The 18,597-nt window shown below is 41.3% G+C and overlaps 1 protein-coding gene across 1 annotated transcript in view; it reads right to left on the bottom strand.

Moving 5' to 3' along the window:
* Positions 1 to 14,203, bottom strand: part of PRKG2 (protein kinase cGMP-dependent 2) — a 91,546-nt gene extending 77,343 nt beyond the window's left edge. Inside the window, exons 1-2 of the mRNA XM_079776301.1 lie at positions 13,915 to 14,203; positions 3,518 to 3,991 (exon numbers count right to left, since the gene is read on the bottom strand). Of these exons, the coding sequence (XP_079632427.1) occupies positions 3,518 to 3,978 (461 nt within the window). The 5' untranslated portion in view covers positions 3,979 to 3,991; positions 13,915 to 14,203. The remainder of the gene's footprint in view (positions 1 to 3,517; positions 3,992 to 13,914) is intronic.
* Positions 14,204 to 18,597: the final 4,394 nt, after the last annotated feature.

Below are 18,597 nucleotides of genomic sequence, written 5' to 3'. Positions count from 1 at the left end.
CATTGGCTTCCATACTGGACAATATAGGTTACAGAACATTTCCAGCACTTCCAAAGTTCTACTGGACAACACTGAGTAATTCTAGAACCTGCTCTTAAAAAGTTGACCGTTGAATTTTGCAAGAGACAGATTTCAAGGGTTGCCTAATGGCAGTAGAGGACACAAATTCCTCCATATAAAGAAAGCAAGGAGAAGTAACTATGTATACAGTTTGAGCGACCCCTTCGGGACCTACAAGTATACTGGATGGGTAGAGGACAACACAGCTGGCGTGAGCAGGCTGCCTGGCAGTTGGTGAGATTGACTGGCCATTTATAATACAGTTGAGCAGGGGCTCAGCAGTCTTACAGACCGCCGTGGCATGGGTTGTAGGGTTTCTGGTGAATTACTGAATCTGAATCCTCAAATTGCAAGTCTACCATTTCCCCAAAGGTTATTCTCTGGTTTCTGTCAGTACTTCCTATCTCCCTACTCTTGTGGGTTGCAGGAGGGCTGAGTCTCCCCTCTCTTTCTTGTTCACAGTTAAGTATTCATCAGAGACATCCTTTTTGAGAAAAAGACTGGAAAGCCTCTCTAGCTTTCAGATGCAGAGGGGAGGAGAGACTTTATCCAAAACGTAGTGGAGCTCAGGCAGCCGTGGCTCAGAGATTGAGCATCGAATTATGAACTAGGAAGACATGGTTGTCCCTTCAAGAAGGACATAAGTCAGGGTGCATGCCCGGGGTTGTGGGCTGGATCTCCAGTGTGGGGCATGCAGGAGGCAGCCGATCAACGATTCTCTCTCATCACTGATGTTTCTATCTCTCTCTCCCTCTCCCTTCCTCTCTGAAATCAATAAAAATATATATAGTTTTAAAATGTAGTGGACACATATTAGTAGAAATGAATTTTGTCATAAATTCAGCCAGGAAAGTTTATAAAAGTTGAACAAATAAAGCATGTGAACCTAACAATAACTGAAGGAACAATTTTGATGGATATCTTAAATACTCTATTATCTAACAGCACTGCTGGGACACGTAGCCAAACCAATGGATACTGACATCATCCCTTTATCAGTGAATGATGCGCCCATCTTTTTAAATGATCTAACTTCTAGAAAATCGTTTCTCATACAATTAATTGTTCATAGGCTGTATAAAAGATATATAAAAATATCCAAAGTTTACTCTAAAACTGAAACTGTTTGAAAATGGAAAATGAATTTCAATATTAAGCACTTAAAAAAAAATGGAAAATTTGATGATGTCACCTGTGTTTAGTCAGTTATTCCAGAGGTAGAGAGATATTTTGTAAGAAAAACTGAGGCGCAAACTTCACACATGAGATACAAATCAGTCAACAAAAAAAGAGTGGCTCCCATATCCTAATTAATTTCCAATTTAGAACCACAAGGCTCTATAAAAGCACATGGGGAATATTAGGGCATGAATGATCTAGTTTGGTTTCCTGAGGACTTAATCATTAAATAATCAATGAGCCTGTTTCTTCATCATGACCTCAACACAGATTTATACCCATCTGGCTTGCTTTGATGATGAGGAGAATCATTGCTAAACCTTATTTAAGAGGTATAATGTCTTCGCTCTTCTGTGTCCCACTCACTATATAGACAGGTGGTTTGGCCCAGAAATAGACTGTGTATAACTGCTGATTTTCTTTGCCTGGTTATAACAAAGAATTACAAAGAAATATATTTATCCCGAATTGTTCAGTTGCCTAACACCAGGAGAATGGTGTTTTGCTTCAAGAAGGACATAAGTCTTTGGAACAAAATAATTGAACATAATCTTTGTTCAAGAGAAGAAATCTGGTGGAATATGTAGGGAGAGGGTGAAAGAAGACGAATTGCTTCAAATTCTCCCACACTTCTCCCAGATATACAACTCATTGCTATCTGAAAGATTTCTTTGTGTGTGGGTAAATAATATATTGTGCTTATGTACTAGTATATATATATATAGTAATAGTAATAATACATAATATTTAATATTGCCAAATGTGCATATATCTCTGACATATCAGAAGAGAATACTGGATGATATTTGATTTTTGAAAAACAAGCATAAGTTTGTAAAATTTATAATTTCTGAATTTGCACCATTAAAATTAAGTAATTATTAAAGGGAATAAATAAGACCTTTCTAAACTAACTATAATTAAAGATCTTGGCTTAAAAACACTGCTGAACTATCAGATTTCTTTCAGCCTTAGAATAATATAACTAATAATCCAGCATGATTTGTTTCATTAGCAAATATTTATCAATCATTCACTATGTGTCAAGTAGAGTCAATAAATTGATGAATTTAACCTGCCTTTATATCTGTTGTCAAAATTAATCATTTATTCATTTAAGTCAGATGTTTTATCTTGATTTATATTACTTGTGTCAGTGAATAAATTAAAATTTGTTTTAATACCACAAATCTTGCATTTTTCAAGAGAGATCCAGGCTCAGCCAAGACATTATCAAGGCAAAAGATCTAATTTCAACTAATAAATACTCACTTAAAAATAATTCAGAAAGAAGACCCTAACTCATGATGTTTCTAGTCAATCTTTCCTGGTTAGGAAACTCAACCTTGAACCAGAAAAGAAATGTATACACACACACACACACACACACACACACACACACACACACCTATACACATACAAAATACAAATACAAGAATGATGTGGTACATAGTTACATGTTCCTTTAAAAAAATCCTTATCTTTAAAATTAATTCTAGCTTTTAATTGTTCCCTCTGCCTGAAACGTCCTTTCCACCTTGATTATGTTTCTTTTTCTCCTTTGGGTCTCAGTTAAAGGTCACCTCCTCAGCCAGGCCAACAGGGAAATCCCAATTCTGTTGCCCCTTTACCCTTCCCTTCCCCTAACCCCAGATATCACCGACTATACCCATCATATCATTTATCCCAATTAATCATTAGACAATGTTTACTTGTTTCCATGTATACTATCTCTTGCTGAGAAAGGCTCTATGTCTATTTATTCACTGATGTCTATTTAGCATCTAACAGTGGCTGGATGAAAGTAGCATAGTGCTCAATCTGAACTACGGGTGAATGAATGAATTCATCCAGTTCTGAAGCTCCAGCTTATTCCATTTTCATAACATTTGCATACTAAGTGCTAGTTAGTGGTTTTGCTATACATATTCATAATTCATTGTAATTTGTGTACACTTTTAAAGAGAGAAGGGTAGATGTCCTAAAACTACCTTTTCACTCCCATAGGGTTTGTCAAGATAATGGAAATGAGTTTTGTAAACTCAGTTTTTCAGTTGTACATATCACGAATCAACGTCCAAGCACAATTCACTCTTTAAAGAAAAGTTCACCTTAAAGAGAGACCCTATTGCAAAGCAAGACCATTTTAGAAGTCTCTTTATCCCCAAATCTGAAAGGGTAATAATGCTCTTTAACACTGACAAGGCTTAACGAATATCACTCTAGTGTTTCATAATATTAAGGCTATCCGAGTCACAGGAGTGTGGGAACTTCTTACCTGGAGTCCTTTCTGACTCTTGCTTTCTCAAAGGAAAATTCAGGGGGTTTGTTGAGGTCATAGGTTCGGGTTGTTGGCTCGGCAGACACCCCAGCCTTTGCTCCCCTCCTGCTGTGGAGAGAGACCAGCCCCGAGGTCTTCCGGTGCACCTCCAGAGGCACCCTGTCTGGAGAGGCCTGCAGCAGGCTGCCGCCCTGGATGTGCACCACATCCTGCAGCTTGTTCAGCTGGATGCACTTGTTCTGCAGCTCCTCCGTGAGCTCCGCAATGGCCACGGTCTGCTTCGACAGCTGCTCCCGCAGTTCCTTCAGATGGTACTCCCGCTCCTGGATCTCGGCATCCTTCCTCCTCAGCTCTCTCTCCAGCTCTGTCACCTTGCTCCGCAGGGCATTGTAGGTGAGGTTCCCGGAGTGGCCATCTGGATGCTTGGGATGTTTGGGTTTCACTGAACCATTTCCCATTTTGCTCAGGGACCTGAGAGAGGGCACAGAATTGGGAATTACCCAGTGGAGTTTTACATCCTAACAGCCCCCTCACCACTCCTCTTATTCCCATCTGTTTCATAAATAGAAGCATAGATGCCATCATTGTTTGATAAATACTGAATTCCCCCATGCTTCCAGAAGGAAAGTCATTGATCCATTCCTTTTATCCCTCCAGGAGGAGGAGTGGGCATTTGGTTTCATTGTACCCTGTCCGTTTGCTGGCACAAGTATCACACCTGAGCCTTTTGCACAAATGGCCTGTGCTACCTGCTGTTCTCTTTGGTCATTCTCTCCGGACAGCTGTCAAAGGCATCACAACAGAGCTGCGATTTGGATGTAAGCATGGCAGAGATAAAACACGCAGGAGCAGCTACAGCAGCGGAGGCTGGGAAATGTCACAAGTCTCACAGCTCCCTGCAAGGCTACACTAAGGAACCCTCCCTGCATTTAGAAGATAGCACATCTGAATTCCAGGGCAGGAAGAGGCAGAGCTGGTGTGGCTTTATTAGCACTTTTCTCCTGCCCTGGGTACCTGTTAAGTTTTGCATGAAGAAGAAGAAAAAGAGGAGGGGGAGGAGGAAGAGGACGAGGAGGAGGAGGAGGAGGAGGGAGAAACAAAATCTTCTGGATTGTGATTACTAGAAGGTAAAAGAGAGGTACGAAGATTCTTCTACATCCTTTACTTTTTATCCTGAAGCCAAGGTTGTCCATAAATGACGACGACCTATGGTACAAGGCTCCTTTTTTTTCCTGTTAAGAATATCCTCAGTGTAGGCCCCAAAGTGGCCCCATATCCAGTGAGTGAAAAGCAGATCAGAAGTATGAGGAATGATTTTAGTTGGTTCAGAAGTATTTTGTAGTTCAACAGCTATGCATTTATTTTAACATTATTAGAAATACAGATGATGGGCACCACAAAGTTGGGATCTCATTGATATTATTGCTTAAGTGGAGGCTAAATTGGGTAACAGGCTTATTGAGTCAATTCAGTGAAAACAGAAAATAAATCATCTGCAGATAATAAGCACAAGTGAGCAAACTCAAAAAGAACTCTAAAGGGTGAAACTGGGAAAATACTGCTTTGATTAATTAGGATACGTTTAAGTCATTTTAGGCTACCTATTTAAACTTCACACTTTTGCTGGTGCAGTTTTTGATAGCCATAACCAAAGCAGCATTATAACACTTGTAAACTAAGTTTAATTTCCTCTCATTATCTAATCAGAATAGATGAAATTTTGAAGTTATATAACCCACACATTCTTGCCCCTCTCTCCCTCCAAATTTCAAATTCAGAGAGAAATGAAATTCTTACACTGATTTCCCTGGCTTTACTAGAATAATCATGACCTCCACAACAATAAAGTCAGAGAGACATAAAGATGTAAAACAGCCTCTAAGTTTTAAACAGATGCAGCCAAATGGCCAATGTAGGTTGCCTACGATGGATGGTACAGACAGAAAATAAAAGTACTTATAAAAGTAATCTTGCAGTACTAGATATTCTTCATAGAAGTCAAGTTCCAAGCAGTCATTAATGAATATTAGTCTCCAGAGAATTGCCTATATATGTTGCAACCTTTAAATATCTGTTGACTTGGCAGCATTTTCTGTTCTTAGTAATTCAGAATACATAAAAAGGTTGAGGAGACTAGAATTCAGAGAGGATACTACTAGAATTCAAAGAAGTAGCCCTGGATACCCTTGTCTCCTGAAGAAGCAATTCAAAAGACATCAGACTGGGACCTAAGAATAACCTTGAATGAGATCCTGAATGACAGGCATGAGAAGGGTGCTCCCAAAGGCATCCAAAATTAATGTGTGCACGTTTTTAGCATGCAGCTATGAGCGATCTTCTATATGCACATTTCTGGTACATGGACAAGCATTACTAAACCAAGGCAGGATGGAAGGAAGGGAGTTGGGGGAAAAGGAATTGCCCTATAAAAAGAAAACAAAACCAAAGTGAACACAAAAACTTTTAAATCTAACAGTAAACTAACAACTAATTTTTTTTTAACTAAGACCTGCCATGTACTATATCAGGGGCATAGTTCCATGAATTTGCCTTCAAATTTGACACAGAAAACAGTTCTAGAATTCTAAATATGAAAAGATGTAGAATCATTTTTGCTAATGGCATTCAAAACATTCTGTCCAATCCAACAATAATTTTACAAACCTGAAGTACGATTAAGTAGATGTTAAATTCTCCCAAAACATCAACTATTATCTGGTCTTAATGGAATAAGTTTGAAAGCTGTATAAATCTTTCAAGTTATTTACAATTCCAAAGAGGGGTGAAATGAGAGCAACTCATCTTTCAAGTCACTAATTTAGGATATGTAAGTTACCAAATGGCTCAATACTATGTCTGATTTCTTAGTGAGTTCACCCATTTCAATTTTTTTGTCCCTCAAGCCAAGGCTTCGGGTGTCTGGCTTCATAAAACCTAATTGGATTCACTCTGTTTCCTGTATCAGTCACTAAGACAGATAAGCTACTTCTCAAATATGTATTGCTAGCCACCAAGAGAAATGAACCACAGGATGTTGCTCCATCAATCTAGCAACTATAGGTTATTAGACTCATTCTTCTAATCAGAAGGCAGCACCTACAGTAATAAGAAATGAGCTTGGAGATAAAGACCAGGATTTAAGATGAGCAATGAAGAGTGGCTATCCAGGGTAGAAAAACAATTTGCCTTCCCCAGCTATGCAACCTTCTATGAATTACTTAGATAGAATTATTGGTTTTCTAATCTAGAAAATAAATATAGTTATATCCATCCCGTATGGGTTACTATGAAGAGTATGTTAGTAAGGCATCAGGAGTAATATCTGACATGTAATAAGCACCAGGCAGCTCTTTGGCTAAGTGAAGAGACAAGGCCCCTAGTGTCTCCTTTGAGGAAATGCCCAGAGGGGATCACCACTGGGTGGGACAATAGCCTAGTAAACTAGGGTCTTCCAGACAGGAGGTCTTTAAAAATGCAAATTACTCTCTTGAGGGGATCTTACTCTGCCTGAATCATATCTTCCATTAAGAAAAGAAATCATTGGGATGGGCTCTACATTTTCACTCCAAATAAAATTCTCTAAAAAAAGGAAAAAGAAAGAAGTCATTCTGAAACAAACAGGCTGAGAAACCTTCTCTGTTAAGGGAAGCCCACCAAAAGATGGAGACCAGAAAGCTTCAGGAATGGCCTAGCCCAGGTTGCAGGACCGCGGGGACTCCTCCTCTGTAATGCCCTCACGGGGCCTCTATCTATTTACACATACTCCTTATTCCAAAATGAACCACCTAATTATCTTTGAAGGCAACACAAAAAGACATGGTTCACTGTGAAAGCAGCATTCTGCAGTCTGGGACAGGAGAGAGGAACAGAATGAGAAGTGGCATTAAGCAAGAAGAGAGGAAAACTATACAAAATTATCCATTATGATTACGTTACTTTACTATTTAGGAAATGTCATGCATAAAAGGTAACTAGAAAAGACTCAGGAAAAGCAACACTTTCTTGTGAGGTTCCTGCAGGCAGATTGACACCTGGCAGCCAATGTGGGAGGAATCAGGATTTGTTGTCTGTTTTTCCTCCTGTCCTAAAGTAGCTAGAAACCAACATCTTGGCTTTGATCTAGAAAATATCTATTTCTCGCTCTACCCATCTGGAGTCTGATATAAAAATACACACACACACACACATTTTTGCATATCTGTAAATATGAGACATGGTATAGTGCTGGCTAAGGTTACAGAGCCAGAGTCCCAATCCAAGCACTTGCACTTAATATTTATATGACCTTGGGCATGATTTTGGGGTTGAGTGTCAATAATAGAAGAGAGAGATAAACACATAGATTGATCAATAGGCAGACAGATAAAATATTGTTGCATACACTGAGTGGCCAGATTATTATGATCTCTGAACGCATAATAATCTGGCCACTCAGTGTATATCCTATATAATAAAAGGCTAATATGCAAATTGTCCCCTCGACCAGGAGTTCGACACACACACACACACACACACACACACACACACTGAGTGGCCAGATTATTATGCGTTCAGAGATCATAATAATCTGTCCACTCAGTGTATTATTTAGAGCTGTTAGAGGGTTAAATTAGATAAGCCATGATAAGAATTTAGCACAGTGCCTGACATATAGTATGTGTTTAATAAATATTAAATATAACTATTATTATTGTAACATTATTTATCCAACAAAATAATTCATCTTAGTAGAAAATCATATTACTCAAAAATATGTACTAAGCCAAGGCAATATTATAAAAGAACACAGTCAGAGTACTGGTACTACCAGATTTCATGACTTACTATAAAGCTGCAATAATCAAGACAGTGGTATTGGTGAAATAATAGACAAATAGAACAATGGAACAAAATAGAGAACCCTGAAAATGGACCCAAACAAATGCAGTCAACTGACCTTTGACAAAGGAACAAAGGCAATTCAATGGAGAAAAGATGGTTCTTTTAACAAATTGTTTTGGAACAACTAGACATCCTACATGTAAAAAAAAAAAAAAATGAATCTAGACACAGACCTTAAATCTCTCACAAAAATTAGCTCAAAATGGATCAAAGACCTAAATATAAAATACAAAACTATAAAATGCAGAAGAAAATCTAAGTGATTTGGGTTTAATGATGTTTTTATTTTTATTTATTTAAAATATATTTTTATTGATTCAGAGAGGAAGGGAGAACGAGAGAGATAGAAACATCAATTATGAGAGAGAATCATTGATTGGCTGCCTCCTGCACGCCCCCTACTGGGGATCGAGCCTGCAACCAGGCATATGCCCTTGACCGGAATCAAACCCCAGACCCTTCAGTCCACAGGCCTACGCTTTACCTACTGAGCCAAACCAGCTAGAGCTAATGATGTTTTTAGATAAAACACCAAAGGCACAGACCATGAAAAATGGATAGGTTGGACTTAATTAAAATTAAAAATGTCTCCTCTGCAAAAGACTCTATTCAGAGAATGGAACAACAGTCATAGACTGAAGAAAGTATTTGCAAGACATATATCAAATAAAGGACTGGTATCCACAATATACACAGAACTCTTAACACTCAACATGGTGAATACATGTCTTTCTTTATACATTTGTCCAATCCCATAGGAAACAAATAACTGCTGAATAATGGGCAAAAATAGAAACAGACACCTCACCATAGAAGATACACATGTGGTAAATAAGGATATGAAAAGATACTCAACATCATATGTAGTTAGATAATCTCAAATTAAAACAACAGTGAGATAACACTACACACCTATTAGGAACACTGACAGCACCTAACAATTGAGAGGATGTGGAGCAGCAGGAATTCTCATTCATTGCTAGTGGGAATGTGAAATGACACAGCCACTTGGGATAACAGTTGGCAGTTTCTCACCAAGTTAAATAATCATACAATCCAGCAATCATGTTCTTTGGTATTTATGCAACTGATATGAAAACACACCAAAATCTGTACATGGATGTTTATAGCAGCTTTTTCATCATTGCCACAACTTAGAAGCAACCAAGATGTCCTTCAAATGGATAGATGGATAAGCAAACTGGTAGATCCAGACAAGTAAATACTATTCAGTATGCAAAGCAATAACTATCAAGCCATAAAAAAAAACATGGAGGAACTTTACATGATTATTACTAAGTGAAAGAAGTCAACCTGAGAAACCTACATACTGTGTGATTACAACTATATGACATTCTGGAAATGAAAATTCTTGGAGACAGTAAAAAGAGCAGCGGTTGCCAAGAACTTGGGGAGAGGAAGGAAGGAATGAATAGGTGAGCACAGGGCAATTGTAGGGCAGTGCCGCTATTCTGTTGGATATGGTAATGGTGGATACATGTCTTCGTACATTTGTCCAAACCCATAGAATATACAGCACAAAGAATGAATCCTACCGTAAAATATGTACTTTAGTTAATAATAATATATCAATCAATATTGGTTCATCGATTATAACAAATGTACCACAGTAACACAAGATGTTAAGAATAGGGGAAAGGGTGGCACACAGGGAGTATATGAGAACTCTGTACTTTTTACCTAATTTTTCTATAAACTTAAAACTGCTCTAAAAATTAAAGGCTATTATTAAAAACACACACACACACAAAAAAAATATACTAAGGAGTGAATGCAAGGAATTTAATAGCATAGTCAGGAAAAGGCGGAAATACATGAGGCGTAGAGAGAGAGAAGAGAAATGAAGCTGAAAAAGATACTGAAAAACTTCATCATATCCCATGTTATGGTATGAGAATTTTCGTGTAGGTCAAGTTTATTTCAAGTGATATGGTCATATATGGCCTTTAGAAAAATAACTTTCTTGGCAACAAATATGGAATGAAGTGAAAAGAGTTTAGAGGAAGAAAATGTAAAAGGCTATTGCATCAATCTAAGTAGGATGTGATGGGACCAGATTATGGCCAGAGTTCCAATCTTATTCTAATGCCTGGAACTTTTTGAACTAAAGAAAAAATGAATCATCTCCATGGTAGCCAGAAGAGAAAAACATTATCATAAGAAATTGGTAAAATGCTACGGCTATAGATAACTTTGAAATTTCCTTCCCTTCACTAAATCATGAAAAGTAGAATAGATTCTTTTTCATGATATGGGCATTGTAGCCTGGAAGGAGAGGAGTGATTATACAGGCTTTTATAGACAGTGTCCTAAGAACATATGAAACATACATTTGGTGTTATCCTTAACTTGGTTTCACCAGAGTTCTTTTAGAAAATAATTAACTATCATTGAATATATAAACCCCTAATTCTCCTCCCTGAAGCAAACCACAGTTTTCCTTATGTGAAATAATGCAATTCCATTATCACTGCCACAATGAAAACACCTGTCTATCTGATCTTGTATGCAAAGCAATAACTATCAAGTCCCACTGACCTGGGACTCAGGTTAGAATCTACTGTGTGTTTTCTCTGTCCACAGCATCTAATTTGGAGAGTAATTTTCTCTTGTTAGGCAGTCATACAAGCTTCTCATTGAACCAGTTCCAGCTACTCCAGAGGTTGACTATCTTTTTGAAGTGCCCCTTTCCCCAGCAGAATGTTCACAGTGAATTTTAGAACTGCCACATATCCTATATTCTCACTGCCAAATTTGGTGGCATTCTATTCACCTACTTTTCGGTGATACAGTATCAGATAAACAGGCAAACACAGAGAAGTGTAATTTCATAGATGTAGGTCAGGAGATTGTAGCTTATAGAATCTGAGTAGTGATAAGAAGAAACAATAAAGATCTGGAAGTTTCCATCGTGGCAAATGGGTAAGAGGTGTTGTCATTAACTCAAATGAGGGGCAGACTTTAAAGGATAAGTTTAATTTTGGACACCCTCAGTTTGAAGGACCTGTGGAAACTTTCGGATTGAGGAGTTCAGTAGGCAGTAAGAAATTAAGGACTAGAAAATGAGAAGAGGGGAAGTGAAAATATGTAGCAATCACTGAGACAGAAGTAGAGACTGAAGAAGTAAATGAAAGTGCCCAGGAGATTGGCAATGAGGAGAGGAAGTGTGTCTAGGTTTATATGAAGTTTGAAAGAGAAACTACAGATAGGGTAAAAAAGAAGCTATTATTTTGGTAAAAGTGAGAGAGGATCTGGAGGGATTAATAGGAAAGAATGAAAATGGTGGGGGGAATACTGCAGGGGCAGAATCTCTAAACGTGGTAATTCAATGGGGAGTCAAAAATGATTCCAATGTTTTGATCTAACAAGCCTCGGAGGAAGGTAGTACTACGAACTCATTCATTCATTAAAAAACATGAATAGAGTACAATGTATGAGCTAGATACTGTGACATGGACCAAAGTCCAGGGAATGAGCATGACTTATGAAAAGTAATGAATCTTCCTATGTTGAGTTCGAGTGTCTCTGAGTCATGAAGGTGAAAATGTCTAGCAGATAGTAACCAAGAAGAAAGGTCAAGGCAAGAGCCCTCTTCACAGAGGTAAGAACTGAAGTCCCACTCAAAAATGAGATGACTCAGGGAGAGAAGAAAGGAACACTTCTATCGTTATGTACACACACTTAGACAATTATCTATAGATAAATAGGACAAGGAGGAGAAACAACAAAGATGGAGAAGGTATAGTTGTACAATTAAGAGATCTAGGAAGAAGTATCATGGAGGCAATGAAGATAACATTTTCAAGAGGTGAGCAGGCTGCAATTCATACCCCACAGACATATTTAAAAAAAAAAATTGAGATAAGAGAGGGAAAACACTGAATTTAGCCCTCATGAAAGAGTTAGGACAAAGGACTATGGGAAGAGCCGGTGCTCAGAGTAGGGATTTTTCGGATAATGGAAATGAGAGTTCTTTGTAAGGCCACAATAATGAACCAGTGAAGATAGAGAAAATGAAAACATAGGGGGAAAGGGGATAATTAATAGGAAAATGGTCTAGATCAGCAATTCTCAACCTTTTTCATCTCAAGGCATACATAAACTAATTACTAAAATTCTTCGGCACACCCAAAATCATATATATTTTAGTGATCTGACAAAAAAAAATAAGTATAATTGTGATTCATTCACACAGAATGGCTATTGTTGTGTTGGCTGTTGTCATTTTTTTGAATTTTACAATCTAAGGGGAAAGAGGTAAGTGCCCCTGACTAAACACACCGTTTAAAAAAATACTGCATGTTTTTAAATATCCTCGCGGCACAGGGGTTGAAAATAACTGGCCTAAGGAAGCAAGACAATAAGGATCAAAAGATTTGGGCAATAATCAGGCAGCAAAATGCCTTCACTCTGAGGTGAATTAGCTTCACTTGTAAGGACTTCAGAACTCTGAAGTGGAGTATTTCCCATAAAAGAGAAAGATCTCTTTGCACTATCTTTTTTATGACTTTTATTCTTAGGTGCACAATGTTCCAATGGAGAGGATGGCCTCCAGTTCCCCAAAGAGAACTCTCCAGTTATAGTAGCTCCTCCTGTAGAAAATTAGGCAACAGATGCTGTATGTATGTGGGATGATCACCTTGCAAAGAAGAAACTTGCAAAAAAGAGACAATAATTTCTAAGGGACTGTGGGGGAGGGGCAGGCGCGTATGTTGCTCTCTTAAAAAAAAAAAAAAATCTCCGGGAACTTCAGGGACAAGATGAAAATAAGGAAACCAAGGAATTTGTCAGACCTTTCTACCTGTTAATTCTGCCTGCATTGTTTCTATTCTCAAATGTACCCTAGTTTTTTTTGGGGGGGTGGGGTTTTTTTGTTTGTTTTTTTTTTCAAAATCGAACCCCCTTGCTGTTTTCTCTCTCATTCCCAAGTGGCTGATTTATTGTCTTTATGTGTTTGCTCTTGTTTCTTCATCACCTGGAAATACAGAGCAAGAAATGTGAAAGCGCCTCACGGTGCTGGGAGTGCCCCAGGACACCCACACAAGTTTACAAGGACTCCTGAAGTCCTTGCCCAAGTGCTGTCCTCCAGCAGCTACCCAGAGCCCCAAGCAGCAGGGCCCCCAAGAAGTGGAGCCCGGAGCGCACGCCTTGACAGCAGCGCAAGCCCCCAGCCCACAGCAGGGCGCCAGGGCTGCTCCGGGCTAAAGGCTAGAAACCGGAGAAACCCCCACGGGGGCTGAGCTCCCCCCTCCCGCCCCTAGCCGAAATGAAGTAGCCTTCCCTGCCTCCCGAAGCTCACCAAAGGCTGCCACTCCAAGCTAACGCAACGCCTGCACGCGTCCACACGCAAACAGCACAGGCACGAGACCGGCTGGGTGTGGAACGGAGGCGCGGGGCGTGCAAGGCGCGCACAGCAGGCACACGCGCGCGTCCCCGACCCCGTCCCTCCCCGGCGCTCCCCGGCGCCCGAACCCCCGGCCCGCGAACCTCACCAGGCGGCCGGGTAACTTTCCAGGTGCGCAGCGGGTCACCCCGAGCGGCCGCCCCTGCGTCTCGGCGTCCTCTCCCACGCCGCCCTCCCCAGCAGCCTCCAGCGCCCGATCCGAGGGCAGGTCGGCTCAGCCCGCCCGGGCCGTGCGCAGGACGCGCCGCGCGGGCCCGGGGCTGCGGGCACCGCCGCTAGGGCTACTCGGAGCCGGGGCAGCGCGGGCGGGCGGGCGGGCGGGCGAGCGCGCTGCGGGCAGGAGCTGCGGCGGCGTCGGTGCTGCCGCCAGGCGCCTCCGCGGGGGCCGGTGCAGAGGAGTCGCGCTCCAGGAGGGAGGGGAGGGAAAGAGGGAGGAGTGGAGAAAAAGGAGGGGGCAGGGGTCAGCCCGGGCTTTGGCGTGGAAGAGCAAGGAGCCCGCCTCCCTAATAGTGGGGTCACTCGCACGCGTACCCACACCAGCTTGAACCTTTACTCCGGAGCCCAGCCGGCTGCGATAGCCGCAATCTGCACTTTATACCCTATACCTTCCAGAGCGAGGCAACTTAAGTACAGAGATAACATCGTGGTTGTAAGCATTTTTCCCCATGTTGTTATTATTTCTATTTCAAGTGTGTGGGACCAGGGGAGAGGAAAGTTCTGGGAGGTGTACCTCTTTCCGCCCCCTCCCTTTCACCCCACCCCACCCTTCCAGTCTGTTTTCCCTGCAGGCGCTCTCCCACCTCGCCTTCCCTCCCAGAGCGCAAACAGGCACACACATCCCGGGTGTGCCCTCCGCTGTCACACCAGTGCCCTTCTGGAAGATAATGTGACCCCAGGAGCAGCTTGGCGGCGCGCTCTTCCCTGACTCTGAAGCCATAGCTTGATCCAGGTCGCCAATTCACGTGATGAAATTATACCTTCCTTCTGAATCTGAAGGTTTTTTTGGCAGGGAGTTTTCTTGATCACCCAAGCTCTCCCCGTCGCCTTTTGATTACATGTTTTTTTCCTGAGGCTTGCACTACGGTTTTCTAAATATATGTATACTCCACCGCATTATTTGCTGTGCTCTGGAGCTGTGAGACCTTCGTGTGGCTTTCTCCCTTTCCTCTTGCCCCCCGAGGAATTTCACTGGCAAATCCAGGAGGACAAGGGCAGTTTAGTGTTGAGGAATGGGAAGTACAGTGAGGGTCTATTCTGCACTGTGCTGGAGAATGTTAGAACCCGACTCTCTTGGGTTTTAAGCCACGTGGTGGCAGTGGGGCTAATGTAACACCAGCTGGCACTGGTATATACAAAAACATATAGAAAGGAGGCCCACGTAAACATGTCGAATGGGGCCATTACATTTCAGAGGAGGAAGAACGTAGTCCTGTTTGTTTTTGTGCTAACTGGAAAAAAATACAAAAAAAAATTACAAGGTACTTTTCATAAACATGTGCCATTTTATATAGGCCTTCAAAATAGCCCAACCAGAACAGATGGGGATAGGGAAGAATTCCACAGGAAACGGGAAAGTAGTTAAGTCATTGTTAAGTCACTGTAACAATGGACTTTTTAAGTCAGCGAACTAGATGTTTATATACAATTTAACAGCAAAGAAGATAAAATCAAGAGATTTTCAAAGTCCATCCATTTCATTTAGTCCAGTTTCTCTGGAGTTAGAAAGAACTGTGGGTTGCTTGCTAATTAATGGGTCCCAAAATTTGATGTATTGGGTCAAAGCTTCTATTTTTTTTAATGAAATAAAATAAAAATACCAGAGTCCATTTCACATAGTAAGAGCATGCTCTATAAATCTTTCATTTCAGTTAAATATGTATGTACTGGGTCAGCCATGTAATATGTATTTTTCTTACTGTTCCTTAAGGTAAAAACTTGAAAGCCATTGATGTAGTGCAGGCTGCTGCCCAGGGCCACCCAACTAGTTAGCGTTTGAGAGGGAACATAGCTTCTTTCCCACCAATCCTGTGCTTGGTCAGCACCACCACGCTGAATTGTAGAGAACAAGGAGGAGGTCTCAGGGGAGGAGGAGGAGAAAAATGTGCCTGAGCAGCTCCTAGGCCTCAGGTATGGTGCTAAATGTGGGGGTGTAATGGTGAACAAAATCAACCTGTGGTCTCTGCAGTTTAGAACCTACAGTCCAGTGGGGGGAAGAGACATCAAGCAAATAAATACAAAAGAAACTGTGTATGTGATAAATGCTATGAAGGAAAATATGAGAGTTAGAAATATGTGGTCATCATTTAGAGGTGGGAGGCTGCAATTAATAATTAACCCGATTTAAAGTTTCTTGAATGATAAGGACATTTATAGTTTCATATGACTAGAAGTTCCAAGGTCGAGAGGCTTTAGCTGGTGAACTCAGCAACTCAGTGATGTCAGGGAAGGCCCAGGCTGTTTCCGTTTTCCCCCTCCCATCTCCCAGGTTCCCAGGATGGCTGGAACAGCCCCCCTTATGACAGCCAGTCCTGCCAATGCCCAATGGTAGCAGAGTGTGTCTCTTTTCAAGAGTGAGGAAATCTATCTCATATGCTCCCGGTAGATGTCTTCTCACCTACCATTAGTCCAAACCAAGTCCCATGCCCAGGCCTAAATGCTAGGAATGGATGGAGGATTACTGTAATTGCCTTAAGTTCTTCAGCATTTATCCCTGAAGTCTTCAAGAGTTCCTTGAGGAGCTGATACCCAAACAAAAGGAGACGGTGGGAATGGATGTTGGGTAGGCAATCCAGAGTTTGTTATGGAGGCCAAGGGATGGTTCCTCCTGAAATATGACATTTAGATTTAAGATGAGTAAGATTCAGCAAGGAGTGACGAGGAAGCACCTTCAGGCAGAAATGGAATGTTGTGTGTGTGTGTGTGTGTGTGTGTGTGTGTGTGTGGTCTGACTCTGCCATATGCTAAAGATATACATTCAATTTCTCATCTACTCTGTGGACCTGAGGTGGTAAAGGTACTACTGGAAGCAAGCTCAAAGAGTTAAACAACCTGATAAAGTTCACAGAGCTAATACATGACAAATCCAATCTACATAATTCTAGAGCCGAAAATTTTGACCTGCCTCTACAGAGACAGTGAGGAGCCCAAAATCCACTGGTCTTTCCTGGCCATTGACTGAGGAACCAGCCTTCCTCCAGGCCCGCTTTACAAGGTTTCTCTGGGCCCACGGGTAGGTATGAACCTGTGTACATGAACAAACGCCCTCTGGATGCGCCTCAGCTCCACCGGGTGCCATGGTCTCTGCCAAGCACTGTCATTAGAGCACTAGGGTTCTTATGATATCCAAGCTCAGACGTAGCTTGTGGAAAACAGGAGAGTAAAATGCCCATCTTCATGCTGCACAGACAACTCCCCAGGCAACCTCAGTGTTCTATAGATATCACTCAGCTTTTCCTACTTTCTCTTTCTTGCATGGACCCGCATCCAAGGGATTGAGCAGGTTACAGTTATGCTTCTATGCTGAATTCAGACTCTCAAGCCCCTGGATGACCAAGTTCTAGTTCAAGTTCATCCAGCATGAATTCTGTTTGCTTGGGATGAATTCTCTCACAGAGGACTGCCCTCACACACAGACTTCTGTTCAGCCACCTCCTCACACCTGGCTTTGTGCTCACACTTGAACCCCAGATCAGAGTTTCCCAAGGGATAAGATGAGCTCTCCCCCATGTGTCACCAGAAGATTTCTGAGGCCATGAAAGGGACAAAACCACCCACTGGTGGTTCTCACTCCAATTTCTCACCAAACTCTTTGTTTTTGCTTCCTTCCCTCCTTTCTTCTTTCATTTGTCTTCTGACTTGCTTATCGTACCACACTGACCCCGTGGGCAGCCATTTCAATTGCTAGGGCTAGAACCTTAGGTCACTCTGCCCTTCTTTCATATACATTATTTTGCCATAACCCTAACCCAGGATAAATACCAGCATTTGCCTTTGGTGTTCCTGCCCTCCAGCTGCTGGCATCACTGGATATGGCTATGAAACTGGGCCAATTGATTCCACCACAGTTATTCTGCTATCTAACCTCATTGAAGCCAACAATCCTTTTATTCACCTCAAAACCACTTATTTCTTTCATGAAGTCTCGCTGATTCTGCAGGACAGTGGTTCTCCTCTGTGATCCCACAGCAGTGTGCCACTCCACGTCACAAATGCTTATTAAATTCTCTATCTCCCTTATTGCACTTCAGAGCAGGGACTTTGTACTAATTCTTATATCTTCAGAACATACATAGCTCAACTCTTCAAAAAACAAATAACCAAAAAATTCTGCTCTTCAATCTACTGTCTTTATTTTCTTTAAAATAAAACAAAACAAAAATCCTATTTACCGAAATACTAGAAACTTGATAGAGAACCCTATACTCAATGTCTCTACTTCCTCTTAAGGGAGTTCATTACTAACATCACACAATTCTTCAGGCCTAGCTCTGGGAGCATCATTTTCTATTTTCCTGTCTCTCTAAGGGGATAATGGCCTCTCATTTGCCAAATCTCTCCATGTTGATCCCTGGTGGGAAGGAAAATGAGCCATGGGCATTGACTCACAACACATGTGGGGGATTTTCATAGCCCCTCCAGGTAGTACCCAGAGCCTGCATGTGTCCCCATTTTGAATTCACCAGTCTCTTGCCCATGCTCTCCTTGAGTGTCCTCCTTCCTCTACCCCCACTCTTACTCATTCTAAATTTTCCTAGGATTTTCTCCCTCCCTT

The sequence above is a fragment of the Cnephaeus nilssonii genome, assembly GCF_951640355.1.
Source record: "Cnephaeus nilssonii genome assembly, chromosome: 1".
NCBI lineage: Eukaryota > Metazoa > Chordata > Mammalia > Chiroptera > Vespertilionidae > Cnephaeus > Cnephaeus nilssonii.
The sequence above is the reverse complement of the archived record's forward strand: the minus strand, read 5'-3'. Positions and strand labels throughout refer to the sequence as shown.